At 37.8% G+C, this 18,950-nt stretch overlaps 1 protein-coding gene across 1 annotated transcript in view; it reads left to right on the forward strand.

Moving 5' to 3' along the window:
• BAI3 (brain-specific angiogenesis inhibitor 3) overlaps nt 1-18,950 on the forward strand; it is a 1,132,296-nt gene that overhangs the window by 472,840 nt on the left and 640,506 nt on the right. The window contains exons 5-6 of the mRNA XM_006899477.1: nt 6,627-6,791; nt 8,453-8,617. Of these exons, the coding sequence (XP_006899539.1) occupies nt 6,627-6,791; nt 8,453-8,617 (330 nt within the window). The remainder of the gene's footprint in view (nt 1-6,626; nt 6,792-8,452; nt 8,618-18,950) is intronic.

An 18,950-nucleotide genomic window follows, 5' to 3' on the forward strand; every position in this document is an offset into this window, starting at 1 on the left:
GAGATTGGCACAGGACAGAGCGGAGTTTAGGGCTGTTGTACATAGGGTCACTATGAGTCGCAGGCGACTCGACGGCACATAACAACAACAACAGTCAAAATATAGAATGTGTACATTGGGAGAAAGGACTACAAGTAATACTATACTTAAAACATATCTGTTTAAATTTTTCTATGATAATGTGAAGTCTTTTCCCAAGATACAATGAATGAGCAACACACCTCAAAACCAGATATTTTCATTCTTCTCAACTTGTTTTCAGTAAAGTCTTTTCTTGTTCCACATCTGTGATAAACCTGCCAGGTTAATGTCTATACTATCCACCTTTGATGTGTTGATTCCTGATACCATGTTTTCGTAGCTGTTATGACTTAATCTTCTCTTCTTTGCCAATAAGCGTGTAACTATTGTGTGACTGGAAAGAAAAAAAAAGGAAAATATTGAAAATTTGCTACAAAGGAGAATCTTTAAGAACATTTCATATTCCTGACTTTAAGTCAATTAATATTTAAAAACAGTTGATCTCATTTAATGCATACATTGTTTTCTGGCTATTTTTATTATATTGTGTATCTGTATATCCTCTTACCAAATAGATTTTAAGATGCAGAGTGTGAATCTTATTGCTTATTTCTTTCTCAGAATATTTAGGATAGTAAAGGTTCATGATACTACCTACCTCAGTACATTTTATCTTTGAAAAAGAAAAATTCTGAAATGAAAATTGCACTCATTGTTAAAGCCCCAGTGAGGGGAAATGCATCTCTTATAATGTTAACAAGAATTTCCTTTTTTCTCTGACAAATATCCTTCAAAGCCAAAGAGATTATATCAGGTAATTTTAATAAAAGGAGATGCTCACATTAGGTGAATACAATGATTTAATTGGAATATTATGATTTTTAATCTCATGAGGGTTTGTTTATTAAGTAGAGCTAGATACCTAATAAACCATCTTCTTTTTAATAGCTGCATTTGATGGAAAGGACTTACTCAAATTCTTCCTGGTTTTCTCATTTGGATGGCTTTTTGCAGCAGTGTTAGTTTAAGTTAGTTGAAGATTTTATTTTCAAAAATTTTATTTCACCTGTAATAAAATTTACTAAAATCCGTAGAATAATATTAGGAAGTTATGAGACTTTACCTCACATACTTTGAGCATGTTGCTAGAAGGAGGTATTCCTTGGAGAGGGGCATGAAGGGCGGAGGGTTGGCGAAGGAGAGGAAGATCCTCACCCAGGCAGTGACTGCAGCATTGGGCTCTTGTGTGTCAGGAAGTGTGAGGATGACACAGAACAGAAGAGGGTTCAGATCTTTTGTTGATAAGGTGGCTATGAGTTGTACTCAATAGCACCTAAAAAAAAAAAAACAAAACCCACAAGCAGCTATACTCTAGACTAGTACATGGAAAGAGAACTACCAGAAATGCAAGCCAAGTTTACAAGAGGAACGACACCAGAGACATTATCGCCAATGTCAGATGCATCTTGGCTGAAAGCAAAAGGTACCAGAGTAATGTCTGTATTTCATTGACTATACAAAGGGTTTTGACTGTGTGGATAACAACAAATTGTGGCTGACCTTGAGAAGAATGGGAATCCCAGAACACTTGATTTTGCTCATATGAAACCTACACTTGGACCAGGAAGCAATCATCAGAAACAGAGCAAGGAAACACTGTATGGTTCAAAATTAGGAAAGGAGCCTGTCAGGGATTCATCCTCTCTCCATACTTTTTAGTTTATATGTGGAACAGATCATTCTGGAGGCTGGGCTTTGTAAGGAGGAATGTGACATCAGGATTGGAGAAAGACTCATCAACAACCTGAGCTATGCAGTTGACACAGCCTTGTTTGCTGAAACTTAGGAGGGCTTGAAGCATTTGCTGCAGATGGGCAAGGACAGTAGATTTCAATACTATTTGTAGCTCACCATTAAGAAGACAAAGATTTTCAGGAGTGGATCAATTGGCAGCAGCATGTTAGATGGAGAAAGAAGATCTAAAGCTGTTAACAATCAACACTCTTGGTACCACCAGTCAAGAAATCAAAAGACAAATTGCACTGGGAAGTCTGTTATCAAGGATTTCTTGCAACAATGTTAGTATGGAGACTAAGGTACACCTGAACCATGGTCTTCACAGTTACTTGCTATGAATCTGAGAGAAGGACTGTGACCAAATATGACAGAAGAAGAATTGATGCCTTTGAGTTGTACTGATGGAGAAGAATATTGAACGTACCATGAGCATACTTTGGGCAGAGACCAGTTGCTGGAGAAGGACATCATGCTTGGAAGGGTAGAGGAACAGCACAGGAGAGAAAAACCCTGGATGAGGTGGATTGACAGAGTAACTGGGGTGGGTATGTTGGAGATAGCGAAATTGGCTCAGGATAGAGCAGAGTTCAGAGCTAGTGCGTATAAGGTCTCTATGAAAAGCAGATGACTTGATAGCACATAACAACAAAAATGTAATCTGTTCTATGAATTCTAAGTCTGGGTAATATTTTTATTTTAAGTATTCATTTTTATGCTTGTATTTCATGGCTTTGTCAATGCTTTCTCCACTGTCCAATTTACCCAAATCGCTGCATACTAAATCTAGCATAATTGCTTTCCAATTTTCTTCTGAAAGCCTAAACACTGCATTTGTCTTTGTTTTCTGTGCTTCTGTAATACGAATACCCCAAGTGGATATCATTAAAGAACAGATATTTAATTTCACACAGTTGAAAAAATAAACTCAGATTCAAGCTGTGGTTCTGAGGAGAGAGGCTGGGGGAGGGGGATTCCTTCTTTATCTCATTCAGCTTCTAGTAGCTGTAATCCTTGGTAATCCTTGAATTTCTCTTGTTTTTAGATTCATCTGTCTCAGTGTAATCAAATATTATCTGTCTACTCCCTGTTCTATATATTAATCTTTGATGTATCCTCTTTTGTATCTAACCTATTTCTTTTTAAAACTCAGTAGTAATCAATTTTAATTCACATATTACACTGTTATGATTCATTAACATAAAGAATGCACTGTGCTCAAATGAGATTGTATTCAAATATAAATATAAATGTAAATATAAATATAAATATAAATTATAAATATAAAGACTGTATTCAACTCTTAACAGTCTTGGTAGAATGTTACTGCCCTTTAGATTCTTATTTACTTATTTGCAATGCATAATGAAATTCTTTTGAGAGTAGAATTTTTAAATTCTTATTTCTGCATCATAACACCTACTTGATAGGTATGGGATTCTCAAAACTGTGAATGTATAGATTCTAGTTTCATTGTCACAAAGACAAATTAATTTCTACAGTTCAGGTTAAATTCCTGTTACCACCAGAAATCGAAGTGCCATCTCTATCTTTTCTGCTCTCTGGTATTTTGACAACCTCTTTCTTCCAATTAAGCTGAATAATGATTCAGTCCTCATGATCTAAGACAGGCCCTATTCTTCTAGTCATTGCGTATGGAAATTCTGTACTATGGACTGATGGACAATACTGATATTTTTGTACAAAATAAGTGACAGACTCACTGCAATCAGTTGGGTCAAGATCTGGCTGTTTGTGAACTTAAGAGGTTTTATATTTATAGTTGACACCTTAGAGAATATAACGCAACAGTTTATAACCTCAGTATCTGGAAACTTTATGAACTTTGATAAATGCTGATAACTGTAGAGGGGCTTCGGGCCTTTTGTTCATAGGGTCTTTATGAGTTGTGCTCAACTCGAAGGCAGCCAACAACAGCAACAATCCTCTACGGCCCCACACTTTGAGACCAAGGCAATTCTACCTCCTGTGCTTATTTCAATGGTTCTGCTGGTCTCTGAGCTACTCTAAGGTTGATTTTTATTCCCCCCCCCCCCCTTTGGCCCGTTTCTTGCCTTTAGAGTTCTAAAAGGCAGGTGACTTTTTCTTTTTCCTTTCTTTACCTGTCCCATTCAGACTAAGATGGTGACTTGTCTGCAACAGTAATTGGTTTAATTACAAGCTTTGAATGTGTGTCTTTAGTTTGTACAGTAAAATTTTTCTAGTCTTTATATTTTCTTTTTATTACTTAACAGTTCATTTCTAAGTACATCTCTTTCTTCTTATAAAGTGGATACCTTCTGAGCCCTTTTAGATCCTGCATGAAAATCTCTTTAACAAAATGCCCAAATTTGTTGCTTACAAGTTATCACCTCAAATATTTCAACATAATTCAGACTATTTGCCATCACATTAAAAACAATGCTCTTCTTACTTTGTACAATAATAGATTCATCTTTTTATTTTAAGCCTCACAAGGAGTGTATTTTAAGTCTACATTTCTAACAGCAGAGTTTCATATTCTTTATAATGATACATACTCTCTTTCTTATACCTCTCCTCACTTCCTTCTGATTCTTTTTCAACATTATCTTTGAAATCCTACCAAGATTTTTTTCAAGGCATTCAAGGCTTTTACTATTTAAAAATGCCAAACTTCTGCCAAATCAAATCTGACTCATATCCATACTTCTTTGGTTTTCCAAAGCTTTCAATCTTTATAGGAAGAAGGTGCCCATTTTTCTCCCTGATGGATTTAAACTTCTGATCTTTTGGTTAGCAGCCTGCTACATTACACACTTCAAACCATGATTGTTGTTATGCATTATGGAGTCAGAACTGACTCATAGCTGACACTGCAGCAGGTTTTAAGGGTCAATAAAAACAGAGGCTATTGTGCATCTTTCCACCATGAAGCAGCTGGTAGATTAAAACCTTGTACTGTCATGTTGGTAGCACAATTTCTTACAACTAAGCCAAAAAACCTTCTGGATACTCTGCCAATAAGCCACAGTATGATAGAGAAAAGATTGAAATTATCAATTACTTCATCTTAATTGAGCACAATCAATACAGTTGGTACCAGTAGTCAGAAGATCAGGAGAAGTATTGCACTGGTAAAGTCTGCAGTCAAGGACATTTCTAAATTAATGAGGAGTAGTGATGTTCGTTTGAGAACTACAGTGTGCCTGAATTAAGACATGATCTTTTCAGTCGTTTGCTGTGCATCTGAGAATAGGTCAACGTAGAAGGATGATAGAAGAACTTATGCCTTTGAGTTGTGGTGTTAGAGAAATGTATTGAATACTCCTGGAATGCCAAAAGAACAAACAGACATGTCTAGGGAAAGGTACAAGACTGCTCCTTGGAGGCAAACATGATAAAGCTTCAGCTCACACATACTTTGGGCATGTTGCTAGGAAAGTCTATTCCTTGGAAAGGGAAATCATGCTTGGGAAGGTGGAGGGATGGCAAAGGACTGAAAAACCATCAACCACGTATCAAAGAGTGTGAGAATCAATGAATGAATGGAAATCCAAAGTCTCTGTAAACGTTCATTAAAAGTTAAAAATTAAATAAATAAATACAATTTTTTTAAAAATGTGAGGATGATGCAGGATAGGTTTGCTATGAGTTGTACTCTACTTGAGGCACCTACCAACAACACAGATTTTAAAGCCCTTTAGCCACCAGAGCACACTAAAACCTTTCTGTCGTTGTTACTATGTACTGTAGAGATGGAACCAAACCATAGTTGATCCTCCAGTGGTTTCAGAGACAGATAATGACATGGGAGGAGCTTGCCCATCCTACTACCTTGGAGCAGCTGGTGGTCGCTAGCCTCAGGATCGCAGCACAGCTTCTTGCCACTAGACCACCTGAGCTCCCTAAAACCTTAACAATAGCTCTCAATTACTCAATTCCAAAACCATTTCCAGAACTTAAATATGTGATATCCTAGAATGATACACTACTGGTGACAAGTTTACTATTCATATAATAGAAATACTCCAAATGATTGGTTTTTAACCAATAGAAATTAACTTTGCCATAGTTTAGAAGACTAAAAGTTTACATGCAGAGTTCCATTCCTAGAGAAAGTCTCTGTCTCTTTGTTCACTTGGAAGAGATGTCCTTGTCTCTTTGAAAATCTGTTTCTGAGTGCTCTTTATATAGCTTGATATTTCTATTCCCACATCTCTGTTTATTTTGCTTGATTGTACTCCTACAGTGGGAGGCCTCATGAAGTAGCCTGTAGAGTGCTGTGAGGCTACCCTATAGGCAGGGTTCTCTGGTAATTCAAACCCACCAGCAGCTCCTTGGAAGAAGGATAGGCAATCTCCTCCTGGTGATCTATAGCCTTGGAAATCTTCTAGAAGATTATCTATGAGTTGAACCTGGCTGGCTGGCCATGAGAGAGAATTCAATCCTTCTTATATCCCAAAAGTGATTAAGGGACTCTGCTATCACAGTTTCATTAGCAAAACAAAGATAACCCATTCCCAGATGGGATGATAGCCACATATAATGAGGTTAGGATTTACAACACTTTCTGAGGGGAATGTAGTTTAATCCATAACAGTTCTGTGCACATAAATCTACCACAAATCACTGGGTGTTTTTGTTTTTTATTTTGCTTTGTTTTGTTTTTTTAGTGATCAGGAGATATTTGGAAGAAGTCACAGCTTTACAACATATAGGACATCAAAAAGACATAGAGATAAGATATGAGGTAATACTGATTTGGGGTGTAGTACTAAATTATAATACCAGTTGTTTCCTTCTGTTGTCTATCTTTTTCGATTTGTTAGTTGATGGACAATGGCAAGAATGGAGTTCCTGGAGCCAGTGCTCAGTGACATGCTCAAATGGGACCCAGCAAAGGAGCAGGCAGTGCACTGCCGCTGCTCACGGAGGATCTGAATGCAGAGGGCCATGGGCAGAAAGTCGAGAATGTTATAATCCAGAATGTACAGGTAAGGCCTGATCATTGTATATGAAGTGTGCCTGCCATTTATAAAACACAAGAAAACCAGGCCAGGGTGAAATGGAATAATTGGATAATGCCTATTTATTTATAGTAAATGAAACCAATTATACTAGAACTTATTATACTGTGATTCACATTAATAAAATAACAGAACTCTTAAATAAAAGATTTTGTAATTAAATAAGAGTTTGATAATATCAAATACTCATAAAGTGATGAAATTTAGCAATGAACTTTAACCCTATTTTATTAGTAAAATCTAATGTCTTTTAGAAGTAGTTGACATATTCTGTTAGTCATAAAATTTTGTATCAGAATAGTAAGTCTAATGTTTATCCTGTTCATTACCTTTTGAGTTTGCTGTGACTCATAGAATCACCAGGCACAATAGAAGGAGATATTTCCCAGTCTTAAACCTTTTATGCCAAGTCTCACATCACTGAAGTATATTACTGGCAGGGATCAGTCCCTGGAGAAAGGTATTCTTGGTAAACTAGTGATCAGCCAAAAAGATGAAGACTATCAACAAGGTAAATTGACACAGTGACTGAAACAATGGGCTTGAGTATTAAACCCATTGAAGAATAATTAAAAATGATATTGCAGAAAAGGAAGTAGGGATGAGACATAGTTTACTATTAGCTTGGGGTATAATAGTAAAGCTAATACTATTGTATCCACATATAGTCCACTGATTTAAAATTATCAAGGTTACTTTTGCTTTATACTTATATACAAAACGGTGAAGATGGGGCAATATCAGGCTGTTTTCACTACAAGCTCAAAAGTATTTAACTACAATATAGCCTCTTGATGATCATTGGTGTACCTGAGTTCATTGTTATGGTTACATTGTAGTCTAAGAGAGCTTTGGTGGCATAGGCTGTAGGGAGCTGCACTGCTAACTCAAAGACAGTACGTCTCTGGAGATTTGACTCCACCAGTGACTCTGAGAAAGAGATGAGAGATATCATCTAGTGCCTGAGCAACCCAATAAAGAGTCGGCTATACTCATACTCATTTCCAGCTATTCATATACTAATTTCCAACTTGGTGACTATGCTATTTAATGTTTGGTACCATTGTGTTTTAATCAACTCAGTTGACCTTCTAGCAGGTTCTTAGAGGCATTTAATTACACAGGAGGAGATTGTCCATCTTTCTCCTGTGGAACAGCTGGTGGATTCAAATCATGTGCCTGTGGCTTGACAGCACAGCTTCTTAGCCCTAGGCCACCAGAACTCCCTTAATGGCAATGCATGATTCTGTATTTTGAATGCCTCCTTAAAGGTTTCATTCTCCTGAATTAGTTTGAATAATATTCTGTCGTGTACCATGGTGTTTTCACTGGCTAGTTGTTAGAAGTAGATTTTCTTGCTAGTCTGTCTTAGTCTGGCAGTTCTGTTAAGCCCTATTCACCGTGATGACCTGGCTGGTAGTTGGAGAACTAATGGCATAGCTTCCAACATCACAGCAATCTGCAAGACGCAGTAAAACAAACTGACAGGTGCACATTAGGAAATTGATAGTTTATGGTAATAGCTTAATAAAAATGTTAAAGATAGTATTGTATTGTCCTCAAAAGTTAAATTTCCTAAAGTGGTGCATGATAGACTTCTTTTCTTGACTCTGACACATTTCTTTCAGCTAATGGCCAGTGGAATCAGTGGGGTCACTGGAGTGGATGTTCCAAGTCCTGTGATGGGGGCTGGGAGAGGCGAATAAGGACTTGCCAGGGTGTGGCCATCACAGGGCAGCAGTGTGAAGGAACAGGTGAAGAAGTGAGAAGATGCAGTGAGCAGCGATGCCCTGGTGAGATCCAAGTTCAATTTTCTCTATGCAGATATTAATATTAAATATTATCAAGTACTTTTGCAATTGAAAGATAGCTTATGATAAGGAACATGTGTCTATGATGTCAGTTTGTTGGGTTTATTTCTATTTGTCATCGGATATTTCTGCTGTAAGTTTTAAAACTGCTGGCTGAACAGTGTCATCGAAAGCTTCAATGTCACAAAGATAGCTGTATCAAACAAAAGGAAAAGAAGCTTAGTATAAAGTTGTGAGGGGTACTGTTTTTCCTCACTATTATCAGTGAATTTTCTAGTTATTGAGAACACAACACAGATTAGTGTAGATGATATATACTGCAAACATCAATACATGAGTACTAAGTCAGAGTTCAATGAGAAAAATTATGCTGAAATTCAGAATTTTTGAGGTACTGATCCAAATTAAACTCACTTTGATTATCATTTTGAGGTCTAGTAGCTTAGTGATAAGGAATTGCACTGTAAACCCAAAGGTTTGGGGTTTGAAACCACCCACTGCTCCATGAGAGAGGAATGGACAAACCATGCAATTTAAACCAGTCTGAGGGTCAACTATAAGTTCCTTCTCACTCGACGGGACATAACAACAAAGTATGACTTTGACTGTCTCCAGCACTTATTCTTGGCCCATTTTCTGCATGAAAGGGGAATTCCTGTGAAGAATATATTTTAAAATTAAAATAGAAGGTCTTTCTTGATAAAAATAGAGTAAAAATGCTGATATATTGAAGAACTTTTCATATAAACTTTGAAAAGTATTGAGTCAGGAAATACCTAGATTATATACCATATAATCCATTTTCAACAAAATATCTTCTAAGCCTTGTCTATCACCACCAGCTACCTTTGAGTTGGCTGACTCATGTAAGCCTCATACACTGCCATCTGAGAACTGTGGACTAAGGGGTTCCAGGAGCTGATTTTTCAAAAAGGATTACTGAGCTTTATTTTGAGACGCTTCTCTGTGGACTCCAACTCCTAACACCTATATTCTGTACATTCTCTGAAATACTCACTGGACTTCCTTGTAAGCGTATGGACATAATCCTGCGACTCACAATGTTGTACTTCAAGATGGATCTAGAAATTACTTTTTTTTACTATGAAGGCAACCCCATTTTTTTCTCACCTTTCCATCTTCGGAGTAATATATCATATGATCATCTGGCTCAAAATGCCCCATGCCAGTCCATCTCATCTCTCCAATGCCTAGTATGTCAATATATATGCGTTCCATTTCTCTCTTAATAATATCTAATTTTCCTACATTCATGGTTCTTACATTCCATGTTCCAATCACTAGTATCTGCTTAAAACTGTTCCTCTTCCTTTGTATTTGCATACTTGAGAGTTCAACTTAGGTTGCCCTATCTGTTAGTCTACGTGTGTTCTGTTGTACATCAGGTGTTCAGATGCCTGCTATTTCAGAAATGGATAGCCAATCCTTCTTCTTAGTCTGTCTTAATCTGAGTGTTCAGATTTAGAGGAGTATCTGACAGACAAGGAATTTATGGAGCACCAACAATCAGAGCCAAAGAAGAAGAAATAGATGATTTCTACCAACTTTTACAGTTGGAGATCTATCGAACATGCAATCAAGATGAATTGATAATAATGGGTGACTGGAACACAGAAGTTGAGAACAGATAAGAAGAATCAGCAGTTGGAAAATATGTACTTGGTGACAGAAATGAAGCTGCAGATAGAATGATTGAATTTTGTACAATCAATGACTTATTCATTGCAAATACGTTTTATAAGAAACATAAATGCAGGTTATACACATGGATTTCATCTGATCGTAAGCATAGGAATCAGATCGATTAAATCTGTGGAAAAAACCTCTGCAGAAGCTCAATATCAGCTGTGAAAACTAGGCCAGGAGCTGATTGTAGAACAGATCACCAACTACTCATATGCAAGTTCAAGCTTAAGCTGAGGAAAATTAAACTGAATCCACAGGAGCCAAAATATGACTTTGAGTTCATCCCACTTGAATTTCAGAATCATCTCAGGAACAGGTTTGAGGCCTTGAACACTAATGAGCGAAGACCAGATGAAATGTGGGAGGATGTCAAATGTATCATCCAGGAAGAGTGCAAACAGTCATTACAAAGACAGAAGAGGAAGGAAAGACCAAAATGGATGTCAGAAGAAACTGAAGATTGCACTGGAACGTAGAGAAGACAATGCACAAGGAAGACTTGAAGATACTAAAGAGCTGAACAGAAGATTTCAAAAGGCAGCATGTGAGACAAAGCAAAATATTGCAATGAAATATGCAAGGAGCTAGAGTCAGAAAATCAAAATGGTCGAAATCGTTCAGCATTTCTTAAGCTCAAGGAATTGACGAACAAATTCAAACCTCGAGTTGCTGTAATCGAAGATGCTTTAGGCAGAATATTAAATGATCCGAGAAGTATTAAAAGAAGATGGAAGGAATATCATTGTATCAAAAGGAATTGGCACATACAGAAGAATTTAATGAAATAACATTTGAACGAGAACCTATGGTGATGAAGGAAGAAGTTCAAGCTGCTTTGAAGGAAATGGCAAAAAATAAGGCCCCAGGAAGAGATGGTATACAAATTGATGTATTTCAGCTAACAGATGCTGCCCTGGATGTGCTCACCAAGTTGTGCCAAGAAATCTGGAGAATAACCACTTGGCCAACTGACAGGAAGAGATCTATATTTTTTCCCATTCCAAAGAAGGGTGACCCAACAGAGTGAGGAAACTACAGAACAATATCATAGATTTCACATGCAAGCAAGATTCTACTGAAGATTATCCAAAAACTACTGTAACAGCACATCAGCAGAGAACTGCGAGAAGTCCAGGCTGGGTTTAGAAGGGGTCGTGGTACTAGGGACATTGTAGCTGATGTTAGATGGATCTTAGCTGAAAGCAGGGAATACCAGAAGAATGTTTATCTGTGTTTCATTGATTATGCAAAGGCGTTTGACTGCATGGATCATAACAAGCTGTGGCTGACTCTGAGAAGAAAGGGCATCCCAGAACATTTAATCATGCTAATGCGAAACCTATACTTGGACCAAGAGGCAGTCGTCAGAACAGAGCAGGGAAACACTGCATGGTTCAAAATTGGGAAGGGTGTATGCCAGGGATGTGTCCTATCTCCATACCTTTTCAACCTGCATGCAGAACTGATTTTCTGAGAGGCTGGGCTCTACGAGGAGAAGTGTGGCATCAGGATTGGTATAAGATCTATTAACAATCTGTGTTATGCAGATGACGTAACCCTGCCTGCTGAAACTGAGGAGGACCTCATGAGCTTGCTGCAGGGGGTCAAGGACTGTAGCCTTCACTATGGACTGAGGCTCAATGTCAAGAAGACAAAGATTCTCACCACTGGACCAATTGGCAGCATCAGGATGGATGGCAAAGAGATTGAGATTGTTCACAGCTTCAGTTTCTCGGCTCCACAGTCAACACACTTGGCACAAGCAGCCAGGAAATAAAAAAATGTATTGCGATGTGAAAATCTTCTGTTAGGGACCTCTCTAAAGTACTCAAGAGCAATGGTGTGTCTCTGGAGACTAAGGTGTGTCTCATACAGGCTATGGTCTTTGCTATCACTTGTTGTGCATCAAAGAGTTGGACAATGACCAGGGAGGATAGAAGGAGAATTGATGCCTTTTAACTGTGGTGCTGGTGAATTGAATGTACCATGGACTGCCAAAAAAACAGATTCATCTTGGAGAGGGTTAAACCAGGCGACTCCTTGGAGGCAAGGATTCTGGGGCTGTGTCTGACATACTGTGGACATGTTGTAAGGAGGGACAGGTCCTTGGAGAGGGACATCATGCTTGGGAGGGTGGAGGGACAGCGCAAGAGGGGAAGACCCTCTATGAAGTGGATTGATTCAGTGACTTGGGTAATCGGGATGAGTGTGTCAGAAGCAGTGTGATTGGCACAGGATAGAGCACGGTTTAGGGCTGTTGTACATAGGGTCGCTATGAGTCTCAAGTGACTCGACGGCACATAACAACAACAACAAATCTGAAATATGAACACATTAGTTCAAACTCAGAGCCACTGAGTCAATTCTAGCTCATCGAAACCATCTACCTGGTTCCTAAGACGGTAGATCTTAATGGAAAGATGTTGCTTGTCTTTCTCTTCAGGGGCTGCTGGTAGATTCAAACCATGGTGACAAGCAGCCTTTTGGCTAGCAGTACAATCTGCTAAGTACTTATGCCAACAGGATGCTATTAGCATGTTGTTGTTGTTGTTGTTGCTGTTGTTAAGTACCTGTTAAGTGCCCTAGAGTCCTAGATGATAATCGAGGTTTTAAGATTATAGGTTATGCAAAACTGGCATAAATATCATTGCTTTTGGCATGTGCCATAGATTTGGAACTGACCTTCCAGTTGGAACAGTTGATAGATTCGAACTACTTGCCTTAAGGTTGGCAGTACAACTCCTTCCCTACCAGGCCACAAGACCTCCAAATCTATTAGAAGAGGTGAAGTTTTAAAACTGCAAAGCTTTAAGAAGGAAATGTTGAATTTAGAGACTCTAAAGATCAAAATAGAACTGTGTCTCTGCTGTGAATTCTTTGTGAACAAGTATTAGCAAATCTGTTTGACTGATCATGGACTCCATTAGCATGTCTGAGACTCCTTTTCAATTCAGTGATTTTTAACTTTGTATCTATTATGTAACTACTTCAATTTCGAAAACCAGCAAACCAACAAACAAAAAATCTTAAATAAGTCATCCCGGCACCAAAACTTTCCATTTCTCCACAGTTAGAATTCAAAGATTTTTCCCCCATACGTTAACTTTTAAATACAAATAGAAATGTAAGTTTATGAGTAAGACTGCACCAGTGGCTGGTTTGCTTTAAGAGCTTGGGAAATACCTGAAACTAGTTTTTAGTTTAAATTGCTAAAACCATATGAATTCAGCATGATAATAAGAAGTCAGCATGCAGGATTTTGTTGAATAGGATACAGATACTGATTAATGATGTGAAATTCCTTCTGTGCTGCATGAGAATTAAGCAGCATTAAACAAAAAACATTTCTTTTGCCCAGAGAGAAATTTAATCAGAATACTAGGCATGATTAAGTGAAACCCTTTCAAGATTTGAAGTTATCTAAAAGCACTCTGAGCATACCAAGATTATGAACTGGTGTTTAAAGCTGTTTTCATCTGCATGCATAGATGTAAAATGGTGCCTTGCAATCAAATTTACAAAGATTGCCACCTGCTGTTTGGAAAACAATTTGCACAGCTATTTGCAAGAAAAATAGTGTAGCTTATTTGGGAGACTTGTTTACTGGCTTTGTGATTTCAGGAAAGCTAAACTAATAGAAACTTTGAAAAATCTTCAGATAAGACAAAACAACACTGCCACTAGCTAATTTCTGGTGTTAACATCAACACTAAGATTTTACTCTCACTTAATATGACTACTTGTAAGTATATAAATAATATTTTTTTAATTAATGTGAGTTGTTATCAGCAAAATAATACGTAAATTGTCACTTCTATTCCTTCAAACTTACTGCCTTCACAGGGAAACCAACTCAGAGCTGACCCTCTGTGAGATTTCTAAAGCTGGAAGTTGCATATGAAGACACTGACATTCTCCCAAGGAGCTACTGGTGAATTAGAACTGACTGAGAGGTGCAAGCTTTGAGTGAGCAGTGACACTTTCTGTGGTCTATGCCATCACAAAGTTCCCTAATCACTTCTACTGGAGTGAAAAATAAGTATATATAATGAGCAAGGGAACTCTGGTAGCCAAGTGGCAAGAAGCTGCTCTGCAATGACGAAGGCATGCAGTTCGAGGCCACCAGCTGCTCTTTGGGAGGATGGGCAGGCTCCTCCCTTGCAATTTACTGCCTCTGAAAATCCACTGGAGGTTCAGCTATGCGTTAGTTCCGACTCGATGGTACACAACAACAACAGTGAGCAAGAATTTCAGAATCTATCCAGTAATTGTGGCTAGTACTTTAACTAGTGCTCCGGTAACATGTTAGTATTCTGAAGGGAGTTAACTAACTCAAAAGCTCTGCTTTTCTGGCTGTTCAAATTCACAAGCAGAACTAGGGTAGAACAACAGATAGGGACCTTGCCTTAGCCTATATCATCCTCACAATATCCAACATTCTTCAGCCTAATATGTCTACCTACCTTATTGAGGGGCTTCCTCTCAGTCCATCTACCTTTCACAGCCTGTCTTTTTTCACAGACTGGCCCCTCCTGCTAACACACCCAAAGTATGTAAGCCTCATTTTCACTACAAATTCCAACAAATTCCTTCAATTTCACTCACCCCTTCTGTCATGAAGTTATGCAACCCAATGATTCATCTCCCCCCCCACACACATCCTCATCCCTCTGCTTCCAGCCTCTCCCCCGCCTTGGATCCTTCTACTCATCCTATAATAATGATTTTATACAATATTTATTGTTATGAGACTGACTTAGTTCACTCAGCATAATGCTCTCCAGTCTCTCCCAAGTTAGGTAATAATTGCATATTGCTCTCCAGTCCCTCCCACGTTAGGTAATAATTTACTAAATCATTCCTCCTGCATGCTGCATAGTAGTCTAAGACTAATGCTTTTTTGGTCTATGTATAGATTTTTCATGAGCACAATTAAGTGTTCTGAGAATCACAACCTCAATATTATCCATAATCTGTTATGATCCACAGAGTCAAATGCTTTTGTATAGTCAATAAAACACCAATAAACATCTTTTATGTATTCCTTGATATCAGCAATGATATCTTTGTTTCAGACCCTCTGCTAGATCCAGTTTAAATTCTCTAAGTCCCTTGTTATTGTACTCTTCCAGCTTATTTTTTTAAAACTAATCTTCAAGGTTTTACTTATATGTGATAGTGATGATATTGTTTAATCATTTTTTCACACTCTGTTCAATCATCTTTGTTTGGAACAGGAACAAATATGAATCTCTTGAGTCAGTTAACCACATAGCTAACTTTCAAAACTCTTACCAATGAGTACGTCCAGGGCTGCATCTGTTTGTTGAAACACCTCAATAAGTATTTCCTCAATTCTTGGGGCCTTATTTCTTGCCAATGTCTTCACTGAAGCTTAAACTTCTTTATGACTCTCAGTTCTTGATTATATACTACTTTGTGAAATGGTTTGTTGTGCACCGATTCCTTTTGGTACAGTGACTCTGTGTATTCTTTTCATTTTCTTGGATGTTTTCTGCATCATTCAGAATTTTGTCCATACAACTCAAGTCTTGAATTTGTTCTCAGTTCTTTCAGTTGGAGAAATGATGGACATTGTCTCCTTTATGCTTTGCTAACTCTAGCTCTTCACACATTTGGCTTTGTCTCTTAAAGCTGCCCTGTTGTTCTCTGTCTTTCTCTTCAGAATTGCTTCCCTTTCTCTTTGGCTTCCTTATGTGCTAGTCTGACTATCAGAATATTTTCTGACACTCACTTTTGTCTTTTTCAAGTCTTTTGTAATATCCTTGTACTTTCTTCATCCCACAGCTCATCTGGTCTTCTGTCACTAGTGTTTTATACATAAAATCTATTCTTGAGATGGTTTTTTAATTCAGTAGGGATATGCTCAAAGTCATACTTTGGTAGACTTGTTTCTTTTTTCTTTTTTTAGCTTCTGTTTGAACTTGCACATGAGTAATTGATTCCACAGTCAGCCCCTGGCCTTGGCTGATAATGAGCTTTTCCATCGACTCTTTCCATAGATTTAGTTAATCTGATTCCTGTTTAGTACATCAGATGCAGTTTGTATACAGATTTGCCATTTATATTTTTAAAAGAGATATTTGCAATGAATCATTGATTTTATAAAATTCTGTCATTTGAAAACCAGACTCATTTCTGAGAGTTGTGGAGAGTAATTTAAACTATATCTCTATAAAGTAAATTTTTTAATAAAAAAGGTCTTTCAAATCATATCTCTAAATTTTCTAACCAATGCATGGCATTAAAAATTTGTTGGTTTCGTATAGACTTGATTTGGATGCAGAAGTTAAAAGTCTGCTCCATTGCCTCTCCATGGTCAGTGTATCTTTCTCTCACATTGCTGTGGAGTCTGACCTGACTCATTGTTGACCCTCCAAGAACTCTATGAACTTTGATAAATGTTGATAGGTGTAGAGGGGCTTCAGGCGTTTTGTTTATAGGGTCGCTATGAGTTGTGCTCTACTCAAAGGCAATCAACAATTCAAAGAGAAGAGATTGATCATCCTTCTCCCAAAAGCAGCCAGTGTATTCAAACTGCCTCCCTTTTGGTTGATAGTGCAACTCCTTACCCACTAGTCAACTAGAGCTCCTGGACAGTATCTATTATATTTTAATTTTGAGTATAATGTCCCTAGTGTCAGCTATTGAACTGTTCCAAACTTATACATTGATGATAGTAATTAAGAAAACCGAGACATTGCCTCTTTGCAGGCGAAGATGACAAAGCTTCGTCTCACATACTTTAGGCATTTGGTCAGGAGAGCCTATTTCTTGGAGAGGGTATGTCATGCTTGGTAAGGTGGAGACTGGGCAAAAGAGAGGAAGACTCTCAACCAGCTGCATTGACACAGGGACTGATCCAGTGGCCTTGAGTGTGCCAGACATGATGAGGATGGCACAAGATAGGACAAGATTCAGATTTGTTGTTCATAAGGTTCCTTTGATCCCTACTCGACTTGATGGGTCCTAAAAACAACAGCAGATTACTGTAGCAATGACTAAGAGATTTTGGTCCCCCCTGTATATAATAACAAAGCTTCAACAAATGTTTCTTTCAAAACAGTATGGTTTTTCTAGTATTATTTTTAGTATTATTCATTCTTAATTTTTCTTCCAGTTTCTTGAAACAGCTAGTAATTTATTTTTATGCATCATTTAATTTGGCTGCAAAACAAATTGGTCAAGTTTGCCAAGAGACTTTCTGTTGTCAGGAAAGCAAAATATAGTATACACACGTCTTTGTCTGAATAATTAATAAAACAATGATTAATCATCTGAGTTTAATCAAAAGCTGCTCCTATGTCTACTGAAAGTGGAAATGAAGATAATTTTCCTCTCAAGATTAGTGTATTTCTTTATTGGCATATAAATAAAAGAGAGGGATCAAAAGGGCCACATTGACCAAAAAAGGATTATTTTATCTTCATAAAAGAGGAAGAATATTAGGATTTTAAAAATTATATTCTTTAAAAATAATATGACCAATTAAGAAATTGAGTACCTGCAGGGAAGATATAATTAAACTGCCAAATATTCAAATTGATCGAGTTGACCAAATAATTATTTTTATCTCATTAAAACGTTCCAGACGCTGAGGGTTAAAACTTGTCTGGTTTTGTCACATGGCTACCATGTGTAAATACATCATTTTGAGTTTTGTCTGTGTGTTTATCTTCAAGCATTTCCTTCTCCAAATTGTTCAAAAAGCAAGTGTTATTGACAGATTGCCCTAGGTTAACTTCCTGGTTTTCTTGGAATCTCTTTGCCTTTGGTCAAAGGCAAAACCGAACCTACTGTTGTCAAATAAAACTCATAGCAACACATTAGGATAGTGTAGGGCTTCTCCCATGGTGTTTATTGGAATGTGATTTTCACAAAAGTTGACTTGTGGAGTGGCACATTCTCTCTCTCTCTCTCTGTCTTCTTCCTCCCTCATCTGACATACTTTGGACATGTTGTAAGGAGGGACAGGTCCTTGGAGAGGGACATCATGCTTGGGAGGGTGGAGGGGCAGCGCAAGAGGGCAAGACCCTCTATGAGGTGGATTGATTCAGTGACTGGGGTAATCGGGATGGGTGTGTCAGAGGCAGTGCGATTGGCACAGGGTAGGGCAGGGTTTAGGGCTGTTGTACATAGGGTCGCTATGAGTCGCAAGTGACTCGACAGCACATAACAACAACAACATATATCTAAAAGGTAAACAATGCATAAAGATAATAGAATAAAACTTGAATTGTAGTATTGACTATGCAGTGGTCTACCAAAAGGAAAACAAAACTAAACAAACAAGTCTGTCTTGGAGGAAGTGTAACCATGGAACTCCTTAGATACAAGATAGTGAAACTTTGTTTCACATACTTTGGGCATGTTGTCAGAAGACAAAGGGGAAGACTTTCAAGAAGATGAACTGATAAAATAAGTTTAATAACGGGCTCAAGCATATCAGAGATCATGAGAATGGTACAAGATAAGGCAAGGTTCAGATGTGTTGGTCAGAGGGTCATTATGAATTGAATTTTTCCAAAGGCACCTAACAACAACAAGATAGTTGTTAGCATAATGGGTACCTACCACCTTCTTCTCA

The sequence above is a fragment of the Elephantulus edwardii genome, unplaced genomic scaffold, assembly GCF_000299155.1.
Source record: "Elephantulus edwardii isolate Elephantulus edwardi_28Jun2011 unplaced genomic scaffold, EleEdw1.0 scaffold00258, whole genome shotgun sequence".
In the NCBI taxonomy this organism is placed as follows: Eukaryota; Metazoa; Chordata; class Mammalia; order Macroscelidea; family Macroscelididae; genus Elephantulus; species Elephantulus edwardii.